General features: G+C 44.1%; 1 protein-coding gene across 1 annotated transcript; it reads right to left on the bottom strand.

Annotated features, from left to right (window-relative positions):
- Window positions 1-1,705: 1,705 nt before the first annotated feature.
- On the bottom strand, window positions 1,706-8,209 carry LOC138949356 (endoplasmic reticulum chaperone BiP-like). Its single transcript, XM_070321157.1, has 7 exons — window positions 8,051-8,209; window positions 7,217-7,402; window positions 5,493-5,972; window positions 4,688-4,842; window positions 3,875-4,110; window positions 3,366-3,515; window positions 1,706-2,998 (listed from the first exon to the last, which is right to left on the bottom strand). Exons 2-7 carry the CDS (start codon window positions 7,375-7,377, stop codon window positions 2,168-2,170), a joined length of 2,013 nt encoding a protein of 670 aa, XP_070177258.1. The 5' UTR covers window positions 7,378-7,402; window positions 8,051-8,209; the 3' UTR covers window positions 1,706-2,167.
- Between the last annotated feature and the right edge of the window lie 11,738 nt (window positions 8,210-19,947).

Below are 19,947 nucleotides of genomic sequence, written 5' to 3'. Positions count from 1 at the left end.
CGTGTTATCCTGCTCAGTGCGACCACTACCGCACTATTCTGCATGGCTTGTCGATTTCACTGCCTTTTCCACGAGCGGTGGACTGACGAAACTACGAGTATGTGGTCTTGGTGAAAAAAGCAGTGCGTACAGTTTCATTCTGTGAGTTCGACATCTTGACTAAATGTTATTTCGCCTTACGCAACTTGTTTTTCTCTTGCCAATACATTTAGGGAGAGAAAAAAATAATGTGCATGATTGCAGTGTATGTTTGTTTATGAATAAATAATTATTATTGCATTTAATATTATTACTATTAATATTATTATTCGTGGTTATTACCCTTAGGCATAGTTTATGTTCGTTCACCGACACTGACATGATGTGCAGGAAAGTTTTTTTGAAAGCAATGACCATCTAGAGCTAAATAACTAAGTGTAACCAACTAAATGCCTGTAGTAGTATTATTATCTCTGCATTGCATTTTGTTCCTGTGCGTGTGTGCCGTCAGTCTTTGAGATTGATCTTTTGTTTGAACCGATGTAGAAGAGAGAATCTGTATTTTTTCTTTTAATTTTTGGCTCACGTAAGTGTAGCCTATGTGATCGTAACTTTGTCTGTCTGTGCGTGCGTTTGTGCGTGCGTGTGTGCGTGTGTGTGTATGTCTGTGGTAGAAACTTTAACATTTCCGAGTCTATGTGTGAGTGGTTATCCAAGACTATGGATAAAGCTCGCATAAGATTACGTCACGGTCAAAAGTGTTTGACGTCAATTAATGCATCATGACTGCATGCCTCCCTGTAGTCTTTCTCTCTCGCGTGGTGTGTGTGGTCTCGGTCATTGTTATTTTGAGCGGGCCGAGACTATTTGGCAGTCGCGTCCCTGTAAGTAGGCTACATGCAGACACAGACAGATCTAGATCTAGTGTCTCTCTTTCTTGCACAGTCGTCACCTAAGCTTACTGTGTGTGTGGGTGTGTATGTGTGACGGAGTGATTGAGTTTGTGTTACTGTTTGTCTATTTCTTACGTGAGCCTTGAAGGCTTCGCCTCTTGTTGTCTTACTTTTGGATATGGGCTGGATGTACATAACATTTGTTAAAATTGAATTAATTCTTAGTAAGTTAATGTGCAAATGTAAATATCTGTAAACAAAATTACAGTGTGTTGCTTTTTCTGTTCTGTCGTTGGGTGGGGAGGAGGAAATTTTTTTAAGTTCAACATATGTTAGGAAGTTCGGCATTTTGTAAATGTTTTATCGTTTATCCCTTTGACTTTGCAAGTTGAAAAATAAAAATGCGACATTCAGGGACCTGTTTCAGTGTTTGTCCATTTATTACCAAGTTTCAGTACTCTTATACACTATGAAAACTCAGTTTATTTAGTGAACCGAGTGCTATTGACAATTCTGGCATTGCACGAACCTGCTCGCATTAAGATGTGCAACATTGAGGTCATAATGAGTGCAGTGTACTTTTTCTAAAGAGTAAATTCAAGGATTTTTAAACTGTTAAGAATTTTGCACATCAACCACATTTTAGTCTGTCTTTTGCATCTGAAATGTGCAAGTGTTTGTTTTGTTTTTCGCATGTATATGTCTCAAGGGATGTTGCCCAGTTTGTATGATCTTGATTGGAAGCGTGAATGCATATTGTGCCTAGAACTACCCTTGCCCATCAAATCAACAGACTACAAAGCATTCAAAATCATGAACAGAGACGAAATGAATATTAATCAAACTAGATTTATTTCACAACAATCTTTCACATTGATCACAGCCTTTCTTCAACAACAGATATTCATCTAGCATACATTTGTGTCGTCTCCATTTACTCATTCATTCAGATTCAAACCCCCACTCATGAACATGACTCAAACAAGCTCATTATGGACATTCAAAACAATGGATTTTCAAACTATGTACAGGAAATATGACTCCACATTTAAATACTGCAAACACCCGACATGCATCCATCACATCAAAACGACCCTTTTCCACCACTGGAAAACATCCAGTCACCATGTCAAAACCTTGTACACACCACACACCCTCAGTCACACCTTTGAACGCTCCATGAGATGAGAAACCCTTACAGCAGCCACCACAACAAAAATACAGCCCCCCGATGCAGACAAACTTCCAGGCACCTCTCGCACAGTTCTTGCAAGTTCACTATCACGTTCGCGCTCTCATAATTCGTCCTTTTCATGGTCAGCTTCTTCCTCTCCTCCCTCGGGTGGTGGTGGTCCTCCTGCGCCCTCATAGAGTTTGCTGATGATGGGCTGGATCACCTCCTCCACCGCCTTCTTCTTCTCCTTGAACTCCTCAGCCTCCGCCTCCTGGTGGCCCTCCAGCCACGAGATGGCCTCGTCCAGGGTTTCCGTGATCTTGGTCTTGTCGTCCTCGCTCAGTTTGGCGCCCAGCTTCTCTTTGTCGTTCACCTGGTTCTTGAGGGAGTAGGCGTAGCTTTCCAGCTCGTTCTTGGCGTCCACGCGCTCCTTCAATTTCTTGTCCTCGTCGGCGTACTTCTCGGCATCATTGATCATGCGCTCGATGTCTTCGGGTGACAGGCGGTTGTGGTCGTTCTGGATGACGATGTTGTTCTTGTTGCCCGTGCCCTTATCCTCGGCGGAAACTCGGAGAATGCCGTTGACGTCGATTTCGAAGGTGACCTCGATCTGGGGCACACCACGGGGAGCTGGGGGGATGCCGGTCAGGTCGAATTTGCCCAGCAGGTGGTTGTCCTTGGTCATGGAACGCTCGCCCTCAAACACCTGGATGGTGACAGTAGGCTGGTTGTCAGCGGCAGTGGAGAAGATCTGAGACTTCTTGGTGGGAACCACGGTGTTGCGGGGGATCAGCTTGGTCATGACGCCGCCCACGGTCTCGATACCCATGGTGAGGGGGTTGACGTCCAACAGCACAAGGTCTCCGGTGTCCTCCTCTCCACTCAGCACACCAGCCTGCACAGCCGCTCCGTAGGCCACAGCCTCATCGGGGTTGATGCCACGGTTGGGCTCCTGTACACATAAAGATAAAACACCGTGAAACAATGTTCACACAAACATGCATGCAGTTCACCATCACTTAGCTAACCCAAGGATACAAAACACAGCAATTTTAACTGACTGTCAAGAAAGAACAGATAATGTCAGTCAAAAACACCTGCCCAGTCTGCTTAAATGTGAGGACAGTTTTTGTTCTTCTCCTCCTAATGTATATTATTAAAAGTCAAAATCAACCTGAAACTATGAAGTATCAAAAAAAGCCATCCACACAAGTAGAAAAAGGTGGATCCTTATGTGAATCAAATTTTTTAAAGCTTGACATAAGTTCTGTTATTAACAAGAAATGTAAATGAAAACAAAATTCATAGTGAAAACTCACTTTTCCATTGAAGAACTCCTTGACGAGCTGCTGCACCTTGGGGATACGAGTGGAGCCTCCAACCAGAACGATCTCATCGATGTCTTCTTTCTTCAGGTCACTGTCGTCAAGCACCTGCTTCACTGGTTTGACGGTGGAGCGGAACAGGTCCTGGTGGGGAAAAGACAAGAGTTAAGGCCTGGTTGTTTGGTTCCAAATTTCTAAGAAATGCTTTACATGTTGAGCTCTTGGTTTTCACAAGTCAGCTATTTAGATCTGTTCCAGTAGAAAATGTGTTGCTCGTTTCTTCCTTCCCTTCGGTTCTACTTCAATTTTCTGAAATTTTATTTTGTGAGCAAAACAAGTTGACAAATCTTCCTTGATCAAGATTGCCGAGTCAACTCGCCAAAAGTAGATCACAATATTTGAAAACATGCTAGAGAAAAGTATGAAACTGACCACAAAACCGTCTTAGACAGAAGCTAACCAGGAGGTAAGACATTTTCCATCAAAACAGCAGGTAAACTTACCATGTTGAGTTCCTCGAACTTGGCACGAGTGAGCTGCTCAGAGAAGTCCTCGCCGTCGAAGAGAGACTCGACCTCCAGGCGCACCTGATGCTGAGAAGACAGAGCACGCTTGGCCTTCTCCACCTCGCGACGCAGCTTCTGCACGGCACGGTTGTCCTTGCGGATATCCTTGCCCTTCTTCTTCTTGTACAGCTTGATGAAGTGGTCTGACACACGCTGGTCAAAGTCCTCACCACCTGCACGCACCACAATCAAACCGTTAGCATCACTGTCTGCGTGAAAAGTGCACCAAAGCAAAGTGCAGTAGAACCCCCCCCCCCCCCCTCCTTTAAAAGCTCACAAATTCTGACAAAATCGGGTCTTAAAAAGGAGGTCAATTTACAGAGGTTATGAACAAAAAGTCTGAAAAAATAAGGTCTTAAAAGTGGGGAAGACTTGAATTGGGGGGGTTCCACTGCATACATTTAACCAGCTCATAGCACCACACACCTTTTGAAGTGCTTCTGAACACAAACATCAATGTGTTGAAAACTAGTTCGAAATTGTCAAGCATTTTTGTACTTATGTGGCTACTGTAAATGTAAGCCCACGTGAAAACATTCCATTGTTCAAAATTATAAAATAAAAAAAAGAACACTTCAAAGAAATCATGTTTAAAACTTTGATGTTTTCACTGCAGAATGTGGAACAGATTTCGACACTCTCCTGAAATAACAGCAGCTCTCCTATGCGATGTATTTCAGTTTTCATTGTAGGCTCTCACATTAGTTCATGCATTGACAAAGACACTATCATAACTACAACACAACTTACCCAAGTGAGTATCGCCGTTTGTGGCCACAACCTCAAAGACACCGTTGTCGATGGTCAGAAGGGAAACATCGAAAGTACCACCGCCCAGGTCGAACACCAGAATGTTCTTCTCTCCGTCACGCTTGTCCAGACCATAAGCAATGGCTGCAGCAGTCCTGAAAGTTTCAAAACTTAGATCAGTCTCCACGAACATCATACCAATATCCAACCTAACACAATACAGTATGTTTACCAGAAATTAGCAATTCTTCTCCCTATCTTTTTACATTTAGTCAAGTTTTGACTAATTTTATTTTTTTTTATTTTATAATTTTGGTGGCCCGAAAGTCTTTGAAACTTGGTGTTTACTGTGTTTTTTTCTAATTAACCCTATCTTTTGTTTGTGTAATTACCCATGTGCAAATTAAAATAAACAGAACTTGATTTTCACTGCACAATTCCAAATTCTAAGTAAAGCCAAAGGTGAATCAGAAATGACAAAATGTACAAATTCCGCTTTATCTAAAGCTGGGCGCAATAAAAAATACACCAGTCTTTGTTTTGTAACTTGCATTGTGTTTTTAGAAAGGCCCTTTAAACTACAGTGGGACCCCCCTTTTAAGACCCCAAATATCTCAGAAAATCAGGTCTCAAAAAGAAATCAGCCTTAAAATTGAGGTAAATTTACAGGGGTTATGAGTTGAAAACATGAAAATGCAAGGTCTTAACTCAAATTGGGGGGTCTTAAACGGGGGGTTCCACTGTATATCACCATTTTGTGCCATAGAAACATTCTTGTTATTTACCACTAGCCTTGGACACTTACGGTTCGTTGATGATTCTCATGACGTTGAGACCAGCGATGACGCCAGCGTCTTTGGTGGCCTGACGTTGCGCGTCGTTGAAGTAGGCAGGCACAGTGACCACAGCGTTGGTGATCTTCTTGCCTAGGTAGGCCTCGGCGATGTCCCTCATCTTGCCCAGCACCATGGCCGAGATCTCCTCGGGAGCGAAGGTCTTGGTCTTGCCGCTGACTTGGGCCTGGATGAACGGCTTGTTGTTCTTGTTGATCACCGTGAAGGGGTAGTGCTGGATATCCTTCTGCACCGCCTTGTCGTCATAGGTGCGACCAATCAGACGCTTGACGTCAAAGATGGTGTTCTCTGGGTTAGAGGTCAGCTGGTTCTTGGCAGCATCACCGATCAGACGCTCATCTTCAGCAGTGAAGGCGACGTAGGACGGTGTGATTCGGTTACCTTGGTCGTTGGCAATGATTTCCACGCGACCATTCTTGAACACGCCAACACTGGAAACAGCAAGAACAAATTACATCACTACCAACTTTTCCTTCTTCTCTATATATATTTATTTATTTACGAAGATTTATATCGCGCATGTATCTGACCACACAAGGCGCATGTTACCTATTAATGCCGTGTGAGATGGAATTTTTCACACAATATATCACGCATTCACATCGGCAAGTAGATCAACAGCCTATAGGCGCTGCATCCACCTTTCACGGCCTATTATTCCAGGTCACATGGGTATTTTGGTGGACATTATTATCTACGCCTATACAATTTTGCCAGGAAAGAACCTTTTGTCAATCGTGGGATCTTTAACGTGCATACCCCAATGTAATGTACACAACATATTGACATACAAGATGACAAATCTAATGTCCCTAAACGGTAAACCAGTCTCAAATTCCAGTGTCTCTTCCACTTAAGTGTAAGCTGAAATATGTCAAATAAGTGACTACTGACTTTTCAGTGTCTGTCTGAACAAGAATCATTTACCTCTATACAACAATCTCAAGATTCCAACACGTGTACTTAGTTGCAAGAAATCAACAACACAACATGCTTACCACAAGGACTGGGTGGCCGAGTGGTAACGCACTTGCGCTCGGAAGCGAGAGGTTGCGAGTTCGACCCTGGGTCAGGGCGTTAGCAATTTTCTCCCCCCTTTCCTAACCTAGGTGGTGGGTTCAAGTGCTAGTCTTTCGGATGAGACGAAAAACCGAGGTCCCTTCGTGTACACTACATTGGGGTGTGCACGTTAAAGATCCCACGATTGACAAAAGGGTCTTTCCTGGCAAAATTGTATAGGCATAGATAAAAATGTCCACCAAAATACCCGTGTGACTTGGAATAATACTAATAGGCCGTAAAAGGTAGGATATGCGCCGAAATGGCTGCGATCTGCTGGCCGATGTGAATGCGTGATGTATTGTGTAAAAAAATTCCATATCACAGGGCATAAATAAATCCCTGCGCCTTGAATATGTGCGCAATATAAATTGCATAGAAATAAAAAATAAATCCCTGCGCTTAGAACTGTACCCACGGAATACGCGCGATATAAGCCTCATATTGATTGATTGACCACCAAAACCCAACAAAAGCATGGATTTAAGTAAAAAAGTGAAGTATAAACATACATGAAGCAATCATATAGCTTCATAACTCATTGAGTGTGATCATGATTTGGGCAATAAGTAACATTCAGGTGTTCAACACGAAAGTTGAAAATAAAACAACTTACCAGGAATATGTTGTTCCCAGATCAATTCCAATCACGGTACCGATACTCTCCTTGTCCTTCTTCTTGCTGTCTGCTTCTTCATCCTCGTCATCAGCTTGGACGTACCATGCTGCACTAAGCAGCAAGGCCACAAAACAATATGGTAACAGGAATCTCTTCATCTTTGAAGTTCTCTCAGTACACACACTGAAACAAAGAAATAACCAAACCTGAAGGAAACAGTGTCCTGTCAACATAAACTACTTTCAACGATCCCCTTGTTTCATTCAAAGAAGGATTTCGGGGAAAAGTACGGAACCACCTGAACTTGACTTGGGTTTTCGGCTGCTTGGTTTGCAACACGTCATCACTCATCAGAGTGACGATGAGTGACGGTTATAAAACAATGAACCATTCCTTTGAAGAAAAACACACCGCTTTGAATTTTATGAGAACACGTCCACAAACACTTCAAACTTGTGATAAAGTATCAAAGAAAATGGGGACCGCTTTCGGTGGTCTTGTCAAAAGACGGATGTCACGGAGATTTTAGCCGAAGACGAAGTGGGCGGGGTGTCTCTGAGCAAACACCGAAACAGATCATCAGATGCTACGTGACCAGAAAAGACCGAAATGGAAACTCCAAACTTCGACAGTAAATAAGGCTTTTGTCAACCTCTTCACAGATATAAAACAAATCAAAAAGGTTACATACTGATCAATTCGTTTTTTGATTATGCTAACTTGCCCTCAGTATCTCTTTGCCAACGAGTCAACGTGTAGGATAATTACTGTGAAATCGCTCAGCGTATTTATTCTACCACACTAAAATGATTGAAAACTGTTAGGACTCACCTTTGAAAAGCTGTGAAAGGTCACTTTAGAAAACACACTCTGGCTTTTCTCTTTTCACACAATATTTTCACGTGTGATGCTCTCAGCTAACTGACTTGACGTTCTGGATACCGGTTCTGCTAAATATATGCCATGTGTAACACGCGTTAGGATTTCCTGGCAGTTCCAGCGACGTGCATTAACGTGATTGGCTAGCGTCAGCACACTCAGCACACTCGGAGCATTTTGATTGGTTCACGTATGTTACGCACTTTCTAGTTTGTCTAGGTCCCCGATGGACACGTATGTTCTGGAAACCGCGGGTAGAGCGTAGATTTGCAGTGAATGAAGTTACTTCACACGCTTTCTTTTGCGTTTTAAAATAGAATAGGTACACGTTATCACTTCTGTTATTTAACGATTTTCCCAAACGTAGAAGTTCAATTTTGTTGCGATGGTGAAATCTATCTAGTTTACAAGCCAGTCCAGATTTGTCATTACTGCGCACTTTTTAACGAAAATTAAACTACGATTAAAATTTTAACTAAACATATAAATGATAGAACTAACGTGATGGATGATAGCACTATAAGTGAACAAGTTGGGGAATGCCCGAAAACATAAAAAAAGATAAAATTCGTTAGTTTCGCGAGTGTACGAGAAGTCTCAGCTCTCGTCTGTGCGCATGCGTCAGAGACGGCAGAATCGAGCGGTCTTTCTGTGCTTGGTGTGGAGTCAGCGTGGACATCGACGATGGCTGCTCTCTCAGAGACGAGAAAGAGAAGATGCGTTGAGAAAGGGTAATGACAAATCGATCGTTTTGTGAACTGTTGAATGCTGCAGCGGTTATTGTTCTGCTTACGTGGCATCATGTATTGCGCTTTTAGTTTTACCACAAAATTTCAGCGTTCCTTTTTCGACTTAAAATTTGCAAGAACGGAAAGAGACCCACGTGCTCGAGTTGGCCGGCGGCTGTTCTCTTGTGAAAGTTACTGTCAGTTTTAGTACTTTTCCAGTTTAATGAGTAAAGACTGGCACAAACACTGGAAATAATAGTCAATAAAGTGGTTACCATTGCTCAAAACGTCACTTGAGCTGTAAACTGTTAAACAGCGTGGAAATTTTTACTTGCACAAAAAAAGCCACATGGTCTGAAAAAAAGCCACATGTAGGAATAACCAAGGTAAAGGGGAACAACTCTTGCTCTGACCACCTATTATCTCCCTGCTGACCCCTTAATCACGGGGGATAACCGGTCAAATGCCGAACAGAAGCCGAATGCCGCTCATGACACGTGTGAAGGCAAGTTTTGTCTGTTTTCTAGGTATTGTTTGATTTATGTCGGGATTTAAGGTAAGCTACTGATTCAGCGATGACTAAATTTGTTTCTCGATGCATAAAAAGTCAGGGAGCGATTGATATTTGCCCGTAAATATCCTTCAAAGCTGAAAATGTCCGCGATCGAGCACCGGAAATGGCTGTTCGATGGGTTTTGCAAGTAGAAATGTGCTTTATTTCACCAAATCAGCTCGTATTTGGTGTGGGTACGGGATTCTAGAGGACGAAGGAGTCATAAGAGGTGCAAAGAAGTGCTATTTGGGAGTAGAATAAATCTTCCGAGACAGTAGACAAGAGAAGGTCATATTTGAGAGAGGAGCGCGTAGGCCGATTGTCTTTCCGACAAGCGAATGATACAGCAGATTAATCATTCGTTTTGACCAGAAACCTAGTCTCTAGTTTTTATGAATGAGTTTTTTAATTAAAACAATCACGAGAACTCTCTCGCTTAGCCTAATGGCTGTTCGATGGGTTTCGCAAGTAGAAATGTGCTTTATTTCACCAAATCAGCTCGTATTTGACATCGGTTTGGTATATATATATATATATTTTCTAATCCTACCGCGAACTGGATAGCAGACGCGGCACGACTGTTGCACCACACTTTGAAGGGGATATAGCTCAGTTGGTAGCGCGCTGGATTTGTATTCAGTTGGCCGCTGTCAGCGTGAGTTCGATCCCAGGTTCGGCGGAAATTTATTTCAGAGTCAAATTTGTGTGCAGACTCTCTTCGGTGTCCGAACTCCCCCCCCCCGTGTACACTACATTGGGTGTGCACGTTAAAGATCCCACGATTGACAAAAGGGTCTTTCCTGGCAAAAATTGCTTAGGCACAGTTAATAATTGTCTACCTATACCCGTGTGACTTGGAATAATAGGCCGTGAAAGGTAAATATGCGCCGAAATGGCTGCAATTACTGGCCGTATAAAATTTCATCTCACACGGCATCACTGCAGAGCGCCTAGAACTGTACCCACGGAATATGCGCGATATAAGCCTCATTGATTGATTGATTGAAGTAATCCCACACTTTGAAGTAAATTACTTCAAAGTGTGGGGATGTGCCCCACACTTTGAAGTAAACCCATTTTTTACTTCAAAGTGTGGGGGGATCTTCCCACACTTTGAAGTAAACTCAGTTTTTACTTCAAAGTGTGGGGGGATCTTCCCACACTTTGAAGTAACTTACTTCAAAGCGTGGGACTTTTGCATCGCCTGTTTGAGCCTGATGATTTTGTCAAAAAAAATGGCAAAGTCTTTTGGATGAGTGAACAGAAAAAGTGAGCGAGCCAAGAAACATAGGGATGTTTGTTATCAGGCTTTAAAGGCATATGTACTCGATGACTATACACGCTAATTGCTTTACCAACAGCTGGAGACATGCTAAATTAAGTTCCCTGCAAAATATTGTGGTCAATGACCCCTTCAATGTTGAGATATGTTAATTTTCATTTTGATCTGGATCGTCCTATTTATAGATTTGGCAACACATGTAACGTTGATGCAAGGGAGCTAACACCGCGGCTTTGTTGACATCCTCACTTTTTCAGAGGCTAGAACAAGCTGTAATGCATGTATTATGGTCCGCGCATGGTGACATATCGTCATTATATGGTCTTATGGTGCGTTTGACATCGATTATGGGCAAACTACACTTTGTAAACACGGGAGCGCGTACATATGCCTTTAAGCAATGTCCCATTGTTGAGTATGACGAAAACTCGTGGTGACGATTTTAAAACATGTTGGGTCACGCATGGTCCAACCTTACATGGTCCAACCTTACATGGTCCAACCTTACATGGTCCAACCTTACATGGTCCAATCTTACATGGTCCAATCTTACATGGTCCAACCTTACATGGTCCAATCGTGCATGGTCCAATCTTACATGGTCCAATCTTACATGGTCCAACCTTACATGGTCCAATCTTACATGGTCCAACCTTGCATGGTCCAACCTTGCATGTTCCAATCTTACATGGTCCAATCTTACATGGTCCAACCTTACATGGTCCAACCTTGCATGGTCCAACCTTGCATGGTCCAACCTTACATGGACAACCTTACATGGTCCAACCTTACATGGTCTAACCTTACCATGTCCAACCTTACATGGTCCAATCTTACATGGTCCAACCTTACATGGTCCAATCTTACATGGTCCAATATTACATGGTCCAACCTTACATGGTCCAACCTTACATGGTGCAACCTTACATGGTCCAACCTTACATGGTCCAATCTTACATGGTCCAATCTTACATGGTCCAATAATATATATGGACCATGTAAGATTGGACCATGTAAGGTTGGACCATGTAATGTTGGACCATGTAAGGTTGGACCATGTAAGATTGGACCATGCGTGACCCAACATGTTTTAAAATCGTCACCACGAGTTTTCGTCACACTCAACAATGGGACATTGCTTAAAGCCATATGTACTCGATGACTATACACGCTAATTGCTTTACCCACAGCTGGAGACATGCTAAATTAAGTTCCCTGCAAGATATTGTGGTCTAGGACCCCTTAAATGTTGAGATATTTGAATTTTTATTTTGATCTAGATCGTCCTATTTATAGATTTGCCAACAGAGGTAGCGTTGACGCAAGGGAAATAACTCCGCGTCTTTGTTGACATCCTCACTTTTTCAGAGGCTAGAACAAGCTGTAATGCATGTATATGGTCCGCGCATGGCGACATATCGTCATTACATGGTCTTATGGTGCGTTTGACATCGATTATGGGCAAACTACACTTTGTAAACACGGGAGCGCGTACATATGCCTTTAAAGCCTGATAACAAACATCACTATGTTTCTTGGCTCGCTCACTTTTTCTGTTCACTCATCCAAAAGACTGCCATTTTTTTGACAAAATCATCAGGCTCAAACAGGCAATGCAAAAGTCCCACGCTTTGAAGTAAGTTACTTCAAAGTGTGGGAAGATCCCCCCACACTTTGAAGTAAAAACTGAGTTTACTTCAACGTGTGGGAAGATCCCCCCACACTTTGAAGTAAAAAATGGGTTTACTTCAAAGTGTGGGGCACATCCCCACACTTTGAAGTAATTTACTTCAAAGTGTGGGATTACTTCAAAGTGTGGTGCAACAGTCGTGCCGCGTCTGCTATCCAGTTCGCGGTAGGATTAGAAAATATATATATATATACCAAACCGATGTCAAATTTATACGAGCTGATTTGGTGAAATAAAGCACATTTCTACTTGCGAAACCCATCGAACAGCCATTAGGCTAAGCGAGAGAGTTCTCGTGATTGTTTTAATTAAAAAACTCATTCATAAAAACTAGAGACTAGGTTTCTGGTCAAAACGAATGATTAATCTGCTGTATCATTCGCTTGTCGGAAAGACAATCGGCCTACGCGCTCCTCTCTCAAATATGACCTTCTCTTGTCTACTGTCTCGGAAGATTTATTCTACTCCCAAATAGCACTTCTTTGCACCTCTTATGACTCCTTCGTCCTCTAGAATCCCGTACCCATACCAAATACGAGCTGATTTGGTGAAATAAAGCACATTTCTACTTGCAAAACCCATCGAACAGCCATTTCCGGTGCTCGATCGCGGACATTTTCAGCTTTGAAGGATATTTACGGGCAAATATCAATCGCTCCCTGACTTTTTATGCATCGAGAAACAAATTTAGTCATCGCTGAATCAGTAGCTTACCTTAAATCCCGACATAAATCAAACAATGCCTAGAAAACAGACAAAACTTGCCTTCACACGTGTCATGAGCGGCATTCGGCTTCTGTTCGGCATTTGACCGGTTATCCCCCGTGATAATGGACCGAAAAGGAGGGTTCAAAGAACGCTTGAGAACTCTTCTCCTATTGGTCGGAGGGCGAAAAAGTTAACCAATTATTGTAGACGAGATATTCATCTCTGTTAACAGTGACCTCAAAACATCTGGCAATAACTCGTACTGGGTAAATTTTATTTGTGAAAACTTTCGACATTTTTTTCCCTCAAAAGCAGGAAGTGTTAAGTCTCAAGTTGGGTTTGTTGGTCATCTCCAATGTATTTTCTAATAGAGAAAAATCAGAAAATGGCAGAAATGTGACGTTAGGATATGGGAAAAGTGGTGTTTTCACACAAGGTATCACCAACTTCCGAGTACTGACGGAAACAGCCGAACTCGAATGCAAGTGATTGGTTAAAGTAGGTCACGTGACCTTGGCGTCCTTGACACCCCACACATTGCTACGACTGTGTAGTGTGCAGACGATATTTTTGCAGCCTCAACACTGAACTGAATTGTGAATCCTGAAGTATGTAAACTACCTCTCCTACATATTTATGACAAAGTTGATGTGGTAACTCGGTCACAGTCATAGAACTGATATTATATTTGTTTGTTTTTTGTTTGGTTGGCCTTTGCAGTTTGCGGCGAGTTTGCCGCGTTTTGGCTTTGCCTGGAAAAATGCAAGTAATGCCTAGGCTAATAGTGACGTTTGCATAAATCGTAAAGTTTGAAGAGCAAAAACTTAGGCTAAAGTCATTACAATGTATGCATGGTAAGACAAAGGCCAGGAAGAAGATTGCTGAGAAGTGGGGCACCACATGGTAGCAGTGTTGACGTTTGTGAGCACATGTTTTTTTAAACTTATTTAATTATCATATTTTAGTGTGAAATACAAAATTTAGGTGTGTGTACTATGTAAATACATTTTATTTATGAATTAATAGTAATTCTTAATTATTATCAAAATCATAAAGCAATTTCACTGAAAACGTTAAAGCATGTGAATAAATAACTTTTAATTAAAGTAATGAAACGTTTATAAAAAAAATTCTTTTAACTATGTAACATGCTTTATTTAGTTACATAATTTAAAACAAATATTAATTGCTGCTGCAGATAAAATATTGCTAAATTCATAAATTATGTTATGTAAACATTTGACCAAATGTGTTTTTTTAAGAAACGTCTCTGCACCGAATATTACAAAACAGTATGTTTTTTCTTTTATATTATTTGTTTGCATGCAAAATATTTTTGTCGGTTTACTGTGTCACATGCTTTATATTGTTACATAATTTCCACAAATATTAAGGGCTGCAGCAGACCAGAATTTGTATTATTACTGTGATTTAGAAATTCGACAACTGTCATTTTAAAAAACTCTGGTGTGTGCACGACTATTAGTAAGTAGTCTTTTTTTTGGCTTTTATGTTATTTGTTTGTATGCAAAATCATTGTTCTTGCAGACATTACCATTTGAAATATTGTTGTCTATGTTTAAGTAATTTTGTCAACTTGGGAAATGATGTGGATTATGGGGTCAGTGTTTTTCTCAAATTTTCGTTTTTCACAATTTTGGTAAAATTTGAAAAATTCATTAAAAATTAAATACATGTCACCTGGTCAATTCAGTGATTGTTTTGCAATATTGAAAGACTGTAGTTTATGGCTGGATACTTACTTTTTATTGAAAATAATATACAAAATTTGGTCGGTTATCCCTACCACATGGTCTGCATGCAGACGGGTGACCCATTTTATTTTCAAGTTCCACTGCCATAGTTTTTGTTCCTATGATGCTTACAAGAGTTTTGTTATATGCTATTCAATATAAGAAGACACAATGGGAAAAAAATGATTGATGGGAGAGGCAAAAAATAAAACGTTATTAAATTACATATTCCTACTCCGAATCACATGTAGCATTGACACAATCGGAGATGCTAGGTTCTGAAAAGGCTAACCGTCTAAGGGAAGCAACCCCAACCACAAAAAGTGTAAACGTAGCCATGGTAATGACCATACACCCGGGGAGTTACCTCCCATCGTGCATGCCATGTCACTACTGCTACTGAACACGTGGTTCATATCATTCGACCTTACAGCTTTCGAGGGAGCAGGTTGTTGATTTTTGGGCTCCCCTGTGGCTGCGCTGTTTGGTGTTGTTTTGACACCCACCGGCCACGTTACCGTCTATCTTGCCTCCTGCTTCGTAGTTGGTGAGCTCTTTCCATTTTGGTCATTATTTTGACAGGAAATTTGTTGTAGTTGCTGATTTTCGTCCGTGTTTGGACCTGTGATATTTCAGTGACTACTGTTGGCCGCCATTTTTGTTGTCAGCATGAGTTGACAGATTTTTGTGGCTAGGCCGATGTATTTTGGAGGTAAACGTAATTTTACCTTCTTACTTGCTTGCTGCTTTGTTTAGTTGGTAAGCTTGTTCCTTCTTGTCTTTGGTTTGACAGGAATTTATCTATAGTTGCTGACTTTTTGTCCGTTTGGACTCCTAAATGCGTTTCAGTAACTTATCTTGTGGCCGCCACTTTCGGTTGCTCAGCTTTCCTGACAGCTTATTTATGTGGCTAGGCCTATGTTATGGTGAGGTTCTCCTTACTTTACCTGCGTTTTTGCCTTCTGCTTTGTTAGTTGGTAAGCCATTTCATATTTCGTCATTACTTTGACAGGAATTTTTGTTATTGCTTAATTTTCGTCCGTTTTGGACTTCTAAATTTTGTCCAGTAACTTATCGCTTGGCCGCCATTTTGTGTATCAGCGTTGCTGACAGTGGTTTACTTGGCTAGGCTTTAGCAGGTATCTACCAGTCCGTAGGACTGGTCGTGGTTTCGGATTTAACATGTTTGTTATGTTTTGTTCGTTACTCTTTCTGCCTCGAACAAACACTTTGTGGGGCAGTCATATACTGTTGTACGTCCTGTTTCTTCTCCTCGCCTTCTCTGCCGTTAGCAGATCAGGTGTTGCAGGTGTCTGCTTTATCTTTGTGAAGAATTTTTCGCGTTCTAAGCCTGCGTTTTCCGTTGGTCCCGCTGTCTGTGGGCGACGTCACCTTGTTGGCTTCTTTGACGCTTCCGGCCGAGACGTTGTCTAGGGCGGATGTTTTGCTTCTTCGTCTTCTACCGCTGTGGTTGGCGATTCAAGTAAGTCGAGCTGGTCCACAGGCCCTCGTGAGGCCGTCGGACAGTCCCTGCTGGGACACAGCTCTTTTCGGCGGGTTCACGACCCGCAAACCCCTGTTCAGTCGCACCCTGGCTTCACTGAAGACCATTGTGTGGCTGAGCAATGGCGGCAGTTGGTTCCGGCTACTTCTCCGACGTACGCACCCGCTGGGGTCGTTTCCGGAGTTGTCTAGCCGTTTCCGACTGCTGCGCTTCCGGCACTCGCCGGAAGCATAGGTCCCCCGATGTACGCACCCGCTGTGGTCGTTTCCGGGGTTGACCAGGTCCCCCGATGTGCGCACCCGCTGTGGTCGTTTCCGGGGTTGACCGGACGTTGCCCCCCGGGCATTCGTCCTCTGTTCAGTCGCACCCTGGTTTCCTCGAAGACCATTGTGTGGCGGAGCAGTGGCGGTAGCCGTTTCCGGCGCTGCGCTTCCGGCACTCGCTGGAAGCATAGGTCCTCTGACGTACGCACCCGCTGTGGTCGTTTCCGGGGTTGACCGGACGTTGCCCCCCGGGCATTCGTCCTCTGTTCAGTCACACCCTGGCTTCCTCGAAGACCATTGTGTGGCGGAGCAATGGCGGTAGCCGTTTCTGGCGCTGCGCTTCCGGCACTCGCTGGAAGCATAGGTCCTCTGACGTACGCACCCGCTGTGGTCGTTTCCGGGGTTGACCGGACGTTGCCTTTTAGGGCATTCGGGCTTCCGGCCTCCGTCCTCGCATTCGGCGCTTCCGCTTTTCGCGGTCTCGTCTGGTGCTTTCCGGCTCCACCCGGATTTACTGCTCCTTTCGCTTCCACTTCCTCCCGGATGTCGGTAGCTGAGGAGCAACGCCAGCCCTTCGGGCAGGTGGTGTCTCAGCTCTGGCCGATGTAGTCAGCGTTTCAACCTTCGGTTGTCGCGTCGACTGCCGTTCCGGTGCCTGCGGCTGCAGACTTGCCGTCTTCTCTCTCTTAGCCTGGTCGAGGCATGAGTTAGGACGACGTCGGGGGGGACGGATTTCCGGTTTTCCGGTTATGCCGTTTCACCGGCCTTCCACCAGTACGTGGACTTCGGTTTTTTCGCCGGTTGTGTCGGACATTCAGTCTGTCGTCAGCGATTCCACACGTGCTGGTTATTGGGAAAAAGGCTTAACGCTGTCCTCTAAGCTGCGGCAGAGGTCACGTCGAAGGTTTTCCCGGGCGGGGCTTCGGCCTCCTACACTTCCTGTCTGGAAGCATAGGTTCTCCATCACAAGCGCACGTAGTGGCTTGTCTGGGGTTGATCGAGGACTGGCCTACGGGCGTTCGGGTTCCGGCCCCAGTCCTCTTCTGGTCTGTCTCACTCTTGTTCCGTCGTGGGCATTTGTGTTTCACCAGTGCGGCAGCCGTTGTCGGCGTGGTGTTTCCGGTTTTACTGGAAGCATAAGTCCTCCATTTCAAGTACACGTTGCGGTTTTGACTGGAGTTGACAGAGGACTGGCCTACGGGCGTTCGGGCTTCCGGCCTCAGTCTACTCTATGCATCTTTCGCTTCCGTTTTTTGCGGTTTTGTCTGCTGCATTTCCGGCTCTGTTCGGATACACTTCTCCTCTTCCTGACACTCCTTCGGAGGTCGGTGGGTGAGGAACAGCGGCTGGCCTACGGGCATTTAGGCTTTTAGCCTCAGCCGGGGCAGTCTTCACTTTACCTGTTGGGTGTTGCGTTTACTGCCTAGTCAGTTCGGGTGGCCCTGGACGTTTCCCCTATTCACGACCGTCAGTAGGGGGATAAGTCAGGTCTTTTTCCGGTTGGATGGTTTTCCGGTTTCCGGTCATCTCATTCATCAGTTTACCACCAGCAACTGTGACTTCGGTTTGCGTTCGTAGCTGAGCTATTCTGGTTCTCAGTCTTTAGTCAGCAATCGAACACGTTCTGGATTTCCGTCGCAGCTCAAGCTTCGGCTCAGGATTTCCCTTGGGTGCATCGACATTGGTGGCTTCCTTGTTGGTTGACTTTGTTGTCGATGTCGGACTTCCGTTCCGTGAAGATAGGATGTTTTTTCTACTTCCGGTTCCTTAGTCACCTTTTGTAGGTACCACGGTTTGCAGGTTTTGGCTAGGCCATCTCCTCCCGAAGGTGGTATCTCTAGTGTTTTGGTTCTGCCGCTGTTTCTACTATGGTTCAGTTCCGGAACATGCTCAGCCTTGGCTGGCTTCGGCTACACGGGCTTCACCTTTTGTTCCTTCTTGCTTATTCAGCCTTTGGAACTTGCCTCCTTTCTCTACTCTGTTGGCCAGCCCTTGCTAGGGTGAGCATGGAGCAGATGAGGCTGCCCTTCCTTCTCTACGCTCGTACGGCGGGTGTCGGAGGGACTCGTTTCTTTCGCGTTCTCAGTTCCCTGAACAGTCAAAGAGAGTCGCTTAAACTTTGCCTGCAGTAGAGATTCAGTCGAGTAGAGATCACCAGGTCTCTGACTGCTTTACAAAGGTTGAAGGAAGGTAGGGCTAGCATACTCAGAAACATGCTTAGCAGAAGCATGCTCATTCCTCTGGTTAAGCTAAGCTGGCAGCCAATAGGCAGCCTTGGCCGGGCAACAGCCATTCCACGTTGCGGCGATGGTGGTTGTTGCCTTCCCGTTTCTTGTGGCTTGTGGGGTTCTCTGGCTTCAGGTTACCCCTGTTTGGCCACAAACGTTCGGACTTTGGTCCTTGTCGTCTTTCATCGAGTCGGACTCTGTCTTTCTCTAGTGATCAGACGCGTTCTGGTGTTTCGTCCAAACTTAAGGTTCACTTGAGTTGGCCTCGGAAGTAACATTCAGGTTTTCCTGAGGGGGCATTGTCTTGGACAATGGATGTTTGAGGAGTAGTTCTTTGTGGCTTTCCTCCTCTCTCTCAGGTTTTGGCTACTCTTCTCCTTCGGGCAGAGGTTTAGTTAAGGTTCGGTTCCTGTGACTTCAGTCTTGGGCCTTTCCTCTCTTCTTCCTCATCTTAGTATGAGGCGAGTCCGGATGACGTCCGTTGGGTCGGGTTTCCTTACAGTCGCCCGGCTACAAAAGGCAACTTTGTCTAGGGCGGTTGTCCGTTTTTCTCCGCGTTGGACTCTGTCTTCAGACAGGGACAGACGCGCTCTGGGTTTCTGGCCAAACTCAGGTAGGCTCTTGATTTGGCTAGGAAGTTAACTGCCTGTTTTTTCCCTGAGAACTCTGGTTTCGGGAGTCTTATGGCTGGCTGGCTTCACGGTTTACGTTTACCAGTCTTGGTTTTCTGCTTTCGGTTTTTGATTCACTCTCGATTACCTTCAAGCAGACTGTTTTGGGAACATTCTGGCTTTTAGCCATTTTGTTTATGGTTGCCAGTCACATCGGTTTTTGACCACCGTGGGTCCTCACTTCCGGTAGCTTACGCACAGTCGTAAGTGGCTGCTGTCGGGTGCTACCTCTCTCCCTGCGTTCGCAGGGACTGGTAGGGGATGACTGGCGACCTTCTATTTGTGAGTTTTCTCTTCGAGGTGGACTCTGGTACGTAGTGCTTGGATGTCTCTCTCTCGCTCTTTCGTGGGGATTGGTCACTCTTATTTTGAGCTGACTTCTTTCTCACAAGCCTTTTGGGCTTTACTACATCCCAAGGTTTGCAGACTTTGGCATGGTTGTCTTAAGGTCACCGCGGGGGTTCGTCC

Source organism: Littorina saxatilis, linkage group LG15 (assembly GCF_037325665.1).
Source record: "Littorina saxatilis isolate snail1 linkage group LG15, US_GU_Lsax_2.0, whole genome shotgun sequence".
Taxonomy (NCBI): domain Eukaryota; kingdom Metazoa; phylum Mollusca; class Gastropoda; order Littorinimorpha; family Littorinidae; genus Littorina; species Littorina saxatilis.
This window is presented reverse-complemented; position numbering and strand designations above follow the sequence as displayed.